The sequence below is a fragment of the Podarcis erhardii genome, assembly GCF_964252035.2.
Source record: "Podarcis erhardii genome assembly, chromosome: 16".
Taxonomy (NCBI): domain Eukaryota; kingdom Metazoa; phylum Chordata; class Lepidosauria; order Squamata; family Lacertidae; genus Podarcis; species Podarcis erhardii.
In genome coordinates, this window is record NC_138514.1 from 36,466,489 (window position 1) to 36,477,382 (window position 10,894).

Genomic DNA, 10,894 nt, shown 5'->3' on the forward strand with positions numbered 1-10,894 from the left:
CATGGGAACTCAAGGAGCCCTTCCTTGCCCTTGCCCTTGGCCTGCCTCTTGCTTCTGTTTGCATAAAGCAATATGAGCAAACGGTTCAGGGTGATATGAGACAAGGCAGCAAGAATGGCTTCTACTGTTTCAGGGAAGGAGCTTCCAACTAGGAGCAGCCTTGCCAAGTGCAAAAGACAGCAGCACAGTGTCTTTGCCAGCATCAGAGACTTTACCCCATGACAGCAGCTGTGATGTTGTAGGTCCCAGGCACCAGCAGTCTGTGATAGTCACCAAACCAGTCAGTTGTGATGTTGTGATCAATCCCAGCCACAGCAATAGTTGCATTTTCCAAGCCAGCCCCAGTCACCAAATCCCTCACAAACCCTTTGATTCCAATGTGAACCTGCACAGATTAAACATGAAATAGATCAAAAGACAGGCACATCATTGAAGAGCAATATGATTCTTTGACTCATCACCATGGTTGTTGCTTTTTTTTTACTCTATAAAACTTCTCATTTCATGCTTAGAGTTCACTATGAAAGGTACATAGTGCTATTAAACTCATAGGCAAACAATGACACACATAATACAGCCTTTTCCACCAAGATATAAAAACTGCACCTCCAATGCACAAACAGAATTAGAGCCTGGCATATTTGTGTGTTACTTGAAAGTTCATTTATGCTTTTCTGAATCACTTTTTTATTATCTGAGTTACAGAATATTAAGTAGACAAGACAAAAAAGAGTATCGGCTATCAGCGTTTAGATCTGTCTGAAATGTGAGATGCAGCTGCAGATTAGTGTAACTATGCTTGCATTTCCCATTCCTTTATCTGTAGGGAAAAAAGAGGCTGCATTTGTCCCCCTTACTCTTCCACTATAATAGAACAGAGAGAGTCATTCAGTCCTGTGACATAATTCTGTAAAACAGCAGCAAAAGATGACCTGTGCTCTTTTTATCAGGCTTGCAAAAGGCAACTGCAGTTGGAGACACCCAGTCGCCACTTTAGGGGAAAGGTGTGCTTTTTTTTTTTTTTGCTTTTTTTTTTAGTTGCAATTGCTTTTGCTTAGAGGCCTGTCTCAAAATGGATGCTGTTTGACTAGAATGCTCTCTCTGTCTTGAAAACACCACACCGCACACAGAAGAAGCCTTTCAAACCACATCTACAGCAACAACCACCTACAGGAAGGTTTATACTGAACCAATGCCACAATTCTGAGGGCAAAAAGAGGGCAGGGTGCCAGGAAGAAAGGGGATTCATGCTAAATGACATCAAGGCTAATATATAGGTGACATTAGCTTAATGGACACACCTCTTGTTTAGGGTGATAGAAAATGATTAGAAACAAAATAAAACATACATCAGAGATATTTCCTGTTGCTTGGTCATAAATATGGGTTGTATTCAATGTTGGTCCTGTTTGGAGCAGACCCATTGAAATTAATGGCTATGACTAGCTTAAGTTTAATAACTTCAGTGGGTCTCCTCTTAGTAGAAATTAATTGGAGACAACAACTAGTATCTGCTTGTTTCATTTGTTATTAATTTTTTTAATCACTTTCCACAGAAGTGTCTCAAGGGTGAGTTTAATAAAAATAGCCAAAACAAAAACAAAAAAACCCCAGCAGATATATTTAAATGAAACCAACCAATAATAAAATAAAATAAAATAAAATAAAATAAAATAAAATAAAATAAAATAAAATAAAATAAAATAAAATAAAATAAAATAAAATAAAATAAAATAAAATAAAATAAAATAAAATAAAATAAAATAAAATAAAATAAAATAAAATAAAATAAAGAATATTACACCCATGGCAGAGACCTACTCATCCAACTGAGAAAAAAACCCCATCAGGACAAACATGTATTCAGTTGTTTCCGGAAAATGTAGGTATCAGTCATATTACATTTTGTGAGCTTTCTGCTTTCACTTACAGGAAATGAAACCCCAATGCCTGTGAATTGGGTCATCACCTTTCAACACAAGTACATATCCATGTGACAGATGGAAGTATTTGACATTCAAACAGCCTGCAAAAGGGACAAAACAATGTCTTACTTTTTCAATGAAGGTGAGAAGAGATTCCCGGTTATTCTCCCATTCCTTCTCAAGCTGCGAAGCTGGTGGGTATTTACAGCAGGAAAGCTCAAAGGTGACTTCAAAGCAATTGGCCCACAAGTAGTTATAATCCTGCATGCCACCTAAGGAATTTAAAGGGAAGTATTAAAGTACTATCACTCAAGAGACTTCTGCCATCAGCAGTATTATTTTAAACTAGCAGCCTTTTACTTTCCAATGCTTATGTATTCTAAGGGGGGAAACCAGTGCAGTTTTGAAATCAGTCTGCCACTTTGATTCAAAATGGCATCCAATTGTATCCAAACACAGCTGAAAACCAACTCATTGAACTCAGGAACCATCATGCAAAAGGTGGTGTCCAAATAGTGTATTATCAGTTATCTTACTAGACTAGAAAAACTCAGTGTCTTTAACTGAAGTGGGGGAGAAAATTAGGCCAAAAGCAAAACGCAGGTGCTGTGGCTTTGGCTCTGGAATGGAACATAGAAGGTAACACATTTAATAGGTAAATACCCCAACCCTTTACAGGCAAACAGAACTGAGGATCCAGCAGCTTCTCTTATTTGCCATCTCTAGCCACATTGTCAGAAAAAGCTAAGAATTTGATTAAAGCAGAAGCCATGCTTCCTTCACTTCTTGCAAGTACCTGGCCAGCATCACCACCACCACCACAGTCTATCCCTTCAACCAACCCTCCATGAGAGGTCCAGAGGGTGGCAATACGAGAACAGGCCTTTTCTAGGGTGGTTCCCCATTTGTGGAATGCCCTCCCCTGGTAGACTTGCCTGGTGCCTTCATTATACATCTTTAGGCACCAGACAAAATTGCTTCTTCTATAATCAGGCCTTTGGCTGATTAAACAGTCTATGGCCTTTTAAATGTGTTGGTTGGAGGGGGACTGTTATTGGTTTGGTTATGTATTCTGTGTTCTCATTTTGTATTATTATGCTGTAAATTGCCCTGTGGTCTTTGGATGAAGGGCACTATACAAATTTAATTAATACATAAATAAAATAAAGGCATTTTTACTTCTTTTCAGAGCAATTTTATCAGACAGGATCCTCTGTGTTCTTAACCTCCAGCAGTTCAGCACTTGGTGATAAACAGGATTAGAAGTCCCAAGGGACACTGGCCAGATCAGCATATCATTCTTTAAATGCCTATGTAAACTTATATGGGTTTCAGTACCACAGTGACAAAGGCTTCCTGTTATTTGTTACACAGTATAATGCTCTTCAAGATACTCATGTTATACAAGCAAGGCATCTCTTTGGAAGGCAGCACTTTATGGAAAGCAAGCTACAAGCTTTATTCCCTTGGAGGAATAAATTCTTATCCTTACAATAACCCTGTGATATAGGCTAGGCTAAGAGAGAAGGTCTACAGTAAGCTTTATGGTAAAGTAGGGATTTGAAAAAATTATTATTATTATTATTATTATTATTATTATTATTATTATTATTATTTCTATGCCACCCATCTTACTGGGTTGCTCTAGTCATTCTGGGCAGCTTCCAACAAATTATATCAAATACCATAAACTTCCCTACACAGGGCTGCCTTCAGATGTCTTCTAAAAGTCAGATAGTTGTTTGTTTCAATGACATTGACAGGAGGACGTTTCACAGGGTGGGCGCCAACTACTGAGAAGGCCCTCTGCCTGGTTCCCTGTAACCTAACTTCTCACAATCAGGGAACTGCCAGAAGGCCCTCAGAGCTGGATCTTAGCCTTCAGGTATACAGGGCCGAACCCAGGGCTTCCCTGTCCTAGACTGACTCACCAACCACAACACTGAGCTGGCTGGCTCTTCACATTACCAGAAACTGCAGCACGAGGTTGATTGCAACAGATCAAGACCAAAGGCAACTCTTCAGTAGACAAAATTGTTTTGTTTTGTTCTGTTTTTTTGTGGGTTGGGAGGGGAGGTAGACACAAAAGAATGTTAACAAGGTTAGTGAAATATGACCGAAGGAAAAAAGCCTTGCCCATCCAAGCTCATGTAACTCTGCACCTTTGAAAGTGCCAAGTAACAGAAAGATTCTGCTCAGAAGAGTTACAACATTTGGGTTAGTGTGCAATTCATTTAGTAAGTGACAAATCTGAGAAAATGTGGTGTGGATGGTGCGTAAGAGATTAACTAAACTGGATGGTTAATGGCCATTTCCCTAGATAGCCTTTAGCTCCTCCTGGCAACTCTATTTCAGCAGTTGCACACTTAAAATGAGTGGGTTATACAGTACCAAGTTTTTAAGGCAGAAAAAATATCTGAAGGGAATTAAGAAGGAAGTGGCCTTAGTGTGAACCTCTTCCCCTTCCGAAAATCTACACTAGTTGTTGCTTATCTTCAGACTACGAATTCCCATTACATCACATTCATGGTGGTGACCTCTTACCAAAAGGCATTGCTTAGTTTCCTGTTTTCCACACAGTGAAAGTGTTCTAACACCACTGAAATCACACTAACAATATGATTCTATGCATGTTTAGGAAATGAATAAAAACTTTTTAACTACCGGTAGTGGTTAGATACTGCAAGGGAATATATTTCTATGGCATTTCCACAGGCCACTAACCACCTGACATTAGCAACCAAGTGAACCTGATTCACCAAATCTTTAAAAGCTAGTCAGAATACGTGGCCCTTGAGATAGCCACTAAAAAAAAGACATAATAATCTTCAGTTCAAGCAGGCAATAAAGAGATGAATGTGCAAGTGAAATGGCAGCACCAGGCAAACCAACCAAACTAAAGCGGTCAGGGATAGGAGATGAGAGCAAACCTTATCGCTCATCAGCCAGAAAACATGGAAGATCATGGCCAGAGTGCAAACAACAAAACTGAGAACATTTTCCTGGTCGTTAGAAAGTTATGCAGCTTATGCTTGGCAAAAAGGAAGCCCTCACAAACTTGGGAATCAAACTGCCTTCCTGCAGGAGCTCACACAGGGGATGCTACTGTTGGTGAACCTATATTCTACCTAACAGAGGGTTCTATCCACCGTTAATAATCACAAAGCAACTACTCTATTCCGAACTTAAAGATGGAAAGCGTAATGCTGGTGGTCAACAAAAGAAGCTTAAAGACTGTCTCAAGGCAAATCTAAAAAAATGTAGTATAAACACTGACAACTGGGAAACACTGGCCTGCGAGTGCTCCAGTTGGAGAACAGCCTTTGCCAAAGGTGTCATGGGCTTTGAAGACATTCAACCTCAGGACGCAAGGGAGAAACGTGCTAGGAGGAAGGCACGCTTGGCAAATCCACACCATGATAAGCTCCCGCCTGGAAACCAATGTCCCCACTGTGGAAGGACGTGTGGATCAGGAACTGGCCTCTACAGTCACTTACGGACTCATTGTTAAAACCGTGTTTATGGAAGACTATCTTACTTGGCTACAAGTGATTGCCAAAGAAGAAGAGGAGGAGAAGAACAGTTGTATAGTTCTTTATCTGTCTGACATCAGATGGGAAGGCGTTCCACAGGGCGGGCGCCACTACTGAGAAGGCCCTCTGCCTGGTTCCCTGTAACTTTGTTTCTCACAGTGTGGGAACTGCCAGAAGGCCCTTGGCGCTGGACCTCAGTGTCCAGGTTGAATGGTGGGGGTGGTCATACGTTAGTCGTACATAGAGCAGACCCATTTAAATTAAGGAGCATGACTAGCTTATCATCCATTAATTTCAATGAGTTTCTGAGTAAAATTTATTTGGATGCAACCCTGAACTTTTGAGCAGAACTTGCCACTGTGAAGAGTGAATTAACTTAGTCCCTTCAGGATATCCTGGTTCAAAATTAAATGACAAGTTTACAGCTTCACAAGCATTCACTCATTCTGTCTGCTTGTGATACGCTGTTGATTTAGTAAACCCAGAGCTTCCACCACAATTTGGGTGTGTCTGTAGTGGAAAGGAAGCAGGAAAAGAGCTGGCAACTACTGGTAAACAGCATGAAGGAGAACCTTTATTTGAACAGTTAGTTAGGCATGTGGCCAGCCAAACTAAGATGTGTTCACATGACTGGTCGAGTATTTCTAAAAAGTTTAATGCTACTAGGACAAAAGAGAGATGTTTATCCATCAACACATCTGATACTTATGTTGATTATAAAAACAAAATTAGTTAAATGCTGGGCAGGGTTTCTATAGACATGAATAATTCACAATACACATAATTTTCATTTTTAATGTTAACCGCAATTGCAATTCTAAAATTAAGGTAGTTTGGCATAAAATCTGATAATGTTTGAAGTATCTTTGTTGTTGCTGAGCAAATATTGTAGTGATTAGTTGACCAAATAATTTTGACAAGCCAAAAAAAATGTCAGGGGAAGGACAAGTATAAAGAGCTCTGGCTTCACTTTAAAAGTCAACTTCTATCAGGCTACAGTAAGTGAGAGAACGGAGGGAGGGCCACCTCTTAGGCTCAACTGAGAGACCAATAACTTTTGGCTTTCCTCTCTTTGAACTGCTTCCATTCCAGCTGGCCATTGTAAGAACACTAAAAACTAGTGTCTGTCTGTGTTTCCTTTTCTCTCCTCCCTCCTAATTCCTTTTGTGTTACGTATTTTAGACTGTAAGCCTGAGAACAAGTACTAGTTTATTACTGATCTTTGCAACCACTCAGGGAACGTTTTCAATTAAAGAGTGGGGCAAAAATACTTTAAATAAGGAGAAATGAGATTATCTACAAGCAATTATTGCAAGTATTTTGTAAATGGTTTTAGGTAAGAAAAAAATAGCAGAAAAAATGTGGGTCTAAAGCAGGCAATGAAAAAGAAACGGTGCAATATGCTTTTCAAATTTGATTAGCATGTCAAAAAAATCTAAGTAAACACGCATAGCTTTGGCACTGTAAATCTGTATGGAAATACTAACATAAAAACCTTTCTAATGCAACTGATGCTACTTTTTGAGCTGTGTTATAACCTGGGTGACATACCCAAATTACTTCTGTTGAGGTTAAATACCATTTCAAAGTCATGTAAATCCTATGCTCAGCCACCAGTAAAGCTCAGCAGCTCACCATCAGGTGTGATAATAAAGGCTAACATACCATACTGGCAGTCACTCCCACAGGAAGACCCTATAATTTTTTTTCTATCACAGTTAAATTCCCAAAAATGAAATTATTTTATGCAACCTAGGAACTGTAAGTTTTGGAAGACTGGCCCTTGGGTTCTCTCCAATTGCACCATGTGTTGCAATTATAGGCAAACTTTCTTGGGAACTTTATTTTTCAAGTGCCTCATTTTTTTTCAAATTACAGCTTTACAGAGATTAAGGAAAACACAATCCTTGCCTGAGGCCTTACAACATAATAGGCAAAATACAAAAAAAAATGGGAAAGAGAATGTGGGACCGAACAGGAAAACAAGCAAGGTTAGGCACCAGTTAGTCGTGAAGTTCAAATGAATTCAGCAATGCTTACTTTCAAGTCAGCATATTTCGGAGGGCTCTGCATGACAGCTACAGACAAATTCAGTACTCTGAATGCAGATAAGCAACACTAGTACCAAAGACAGCTCAAAGGCCACATGCTCAAGCAAAGCAGCCTCAAGTCCAATGGAGTATCTATACCCATCAACCTACGTCTTACAGGCCACATTCAACAGTAAAAGGATGGCACACAGTAGTGCTCCATAAGTGCTTTGTAAATCTGGGAGAAAGTTTCTCCTGTTAAAACAAAATTAGGCAACACCAACAGACAGCTAGCTAGCTAGCTAGCTGCAATGTGCCAAAGCAGGCTATAAAAGCTAGCTTATATCTTAAAAAAAATGTTTGACAACAACTGAGCCAGGCATTTTCTTTACATAGCTTTTGTTGAATGACATATGAAATGCAAACACATAGAATCAATAAACAGCACCAATCATGTCATCACCTTGATGCTGCCTGCAGGATTCCAGCAGCAGTAAAGTGACAATAAAGAGCAACATGCCTACTCTTTTGGAAGACACTAGTAAAGTAGTTCACTTGAGCAGCCTACCTTCCACGTCGTACCACTGAGCACCATTGGTGATGCCATCTTGGAAAGTTTCTTCTTCCTCCCCAGGGCAGTTTGGGGTGCCGGTTTTCATTATTGGATGGTTTGATGCATAAGCTTTTGCCAAATACCTGAATACCTCATCATCGGCAGATTTGCTGTACACCCCAGAGGTCTTGTGCACAGCGGAGTCATCAAATGGATAGCTTGCAACAACAGATCCCCCGTGCAGGTTCCCGGAAAGCACAAACCTGTTTTCAACAGAAGCGCAACAGTCATCAGAACCAGAAAAGATAACTGCAGGGTAAAGATGCAATTAGATTAATGTGGCATGTTTTATCCCATCACACTAAATTTCTTTAATGAAGCAGCACAATCAACATTTGGAGGAAACACGGTGGCTCTTTTTAGAAACTGCAAAACAACTTGTCAACAAGAGAAGAAGATTCCTGAGTAAGTATGATGCAGTTTACAGAGTGCTGCGTTTAGAAGGGGGGACCACACCAACCCCCGTATTTTAAAAGCCAGTTCACAATGAAGGAACTAGTATTAGAGGTGAAAGCCAATTCAGACCATTATCAGCAATTAAGTTGGCAAACAAACTGGGTGCTAAACACAAGAAGCCAGGTCATAAAAATAAGTTACAAGCAGCAGAACCTACAAGCATAGAAATTTTAGGGTGACTATTCCTATAAGCTTGTCAACACCAATTGAGATTCAGACTGATGGGAATTAAGTTTGCAAACTAGTTAGGAAATGGAAGTGCCTAGGAAACAGCAAAGATTTCCTTAGCCCTGTCACAAGTGACTGTACTCTTTAAGCTTTTTTCTCAGCTGATAAAGGAACTTAGGGTTCCTTCCAAAAGCACTTGATATTACGCATTTGGATTTTTTTAAACCCGCCAAGATCAGAAAAGCCCCATTTTAACAAACTACTGAGCACCAACCAGAGCACTGCATTCTATTCAAGAAAAACAACTCATAAATTGTTAAACTAAAGCATGCATAAAGCTTGATGTTTATTCAGTTTTGTACCAGTGACATAGTATTGCAATTGTAATCATTTTAAGCCCTATAACAAGGCAGAAGGGCAACCACAAAGGACTGCCTTGTTTAGTCAGCTTTAGCGGCTTCTGTTATTTTAATTTGAGGTAATTTTAAACAGACAGAGCTGAGAGAATGTAGATTTGAATGTGCATTGTCACATGGAAGATCTTGAGACACCCAACATAAGAAGACAGATTTTGTACATTAGAACGGCAACAAGCACATTCGCAAATCCTTATTGGGCTCTTGTTTTCATTCAGGCAGAAAAACATCAACAGAACATCAAGACCACTGCATGATAATAAATTTCAAATTTGGAAGAATAGCATTTTGCAGTGACCAAAGGCAACACTGCTTCTTACCATGTTTTTGCCACAAGCAAACCCAGTTCTCCTCTCAGTAGCCAATACCTTCCTGTGCAAAGGGGACAAGCCATACAAACAGCATCTTCTCCAACCATAACTACCCCCCAACCAGCCCAGAAATCCTAACCATTCACAGTACAGTTGTATCTTGGTTCTCAAACGCCTTGGTACTTGTATGTTTTGGCTCCCAAACACCGAAAACCCGGAAGTAAGTGTTCTGGTTTTCAAACTTTTTTTGGAAGCCGAATATCTGACGCAGCTTCCACTTGAGTGCAGGAAGCTCCTGCAGCCAATTGGAAGCTGCGCCTTGGTTTTCAAACATTTTCAGAAGTCGAACAGACTTCCGGAATGGATTACATTCGAGAACCAAGATACGACAGTATCAAAAATGTGCAATCCCTTGGACCTTCAGAATCAAAAATTGTTTTAAAGTCCCATCATAACCACAGATACTTCTTCAAGGGTAAAATCCTCTCTCCGTGGCTTCTCTAACTACACACTCCAGATCTCCTACTCAGTTTTCTACAACAATGAAGGCCACCTGGAAACTGGCTTCACCCACAGAAGACCACCTATACTGAGAATCATTTACTGAAACCTTGTTGTCTGTTTCCCCTTCATAAGAGTTGTTAAGGGTGGTGACACAGAACAGGACCAGGCTATCTCCGTGACAGCACGAAGGAACTTACTTCCCAGGAGTCCCATCTGGCTTAGTTAAGGTCTCTCACCTCAGTTTTTAAGTACCAGGTGATGGAAATGTGTTTAACTGCTGGTGTTTCTGTCACTTCTATTTTTATTTTATTTTTTATTTTTATATGTTTTTATTTCTTTAATCCACTTTGTGACACAGGGAAGGGGATTAAGAGCAGATAGCACCAAGGGAACTGGAAAATAACCAACACAGCACCTGAGCCTCAAGAGGATGCCAGGAATGAAGAGAGGAAAATTACAGTTGCCCAACACATTTTTGCATGTCACCTTCTTTGGGTCATGACATTTTCTCCCTCTTCTACATTTACTCTTCTGCATGAAAAACAGCAATAGTGTGGCAATAAACCAAAACACAATTGCAATTTTCAATAAACGTTTTCATCCCTAGTATCTAGTTGAGGCTTTGCCTCCTGATTTTTGGTTTCCAGCCAAAAATGTAGAAAATACTTCCATCCCCACATGAGAAAACAAGCTAGCTCCTGGGCTTCAAAAAGGGACAAGCCAAGACATCCAATTATCCAGCGTCCCCAACCCAGTACAGAACAACTGCCACCCATGGACCTCTTAAAACCTTCCACTGCACCCCCAAATAACATAGACAGCATATGAGGCGGCCCAGCCCTGGCTGAAACACCCAGTAGGGATCCCACCACCTAAGCCAAGAAGCTCTGCCAACCAATGAAAGCTCAACTGGCTCAGCACTATTAGACCTGGCCCCC

At 40.2% G+C, this 10,894-nt stretch overlaps 1 protein-coding gene across 1 annotated transcript in view; it reads right to left on the minus strand.

The window, feature by feature from the left end:
* CPD (carboxypeptidase D) overlaps nucleotides 1–10,894 on the minus strand; it is a gene marked incomplete at its 5' end in the record, with an annotated part of 31,672 nt that overhangs the window by 18,243 nt on the left and 2,535 nt on the right. Inside the window, 3 exons of the mRNA XM_081844064.1 lie at nucleotides 216–385; nucleotides 2,055–2,197; nucleotides 8,057–8,304. Coding sequence (XP_081700190.1) covers nucleotides 216–385; nucleotides 2,055–2,197; nucleotides 8,057–8,304 — 561 coding nt within the window. The remainder of the gene's footprint in view (nucleotides 1–215; nucleotides 386–2,054; nucleotides 2,198–8,056; nucleotides 8,305–10,894) is intronic.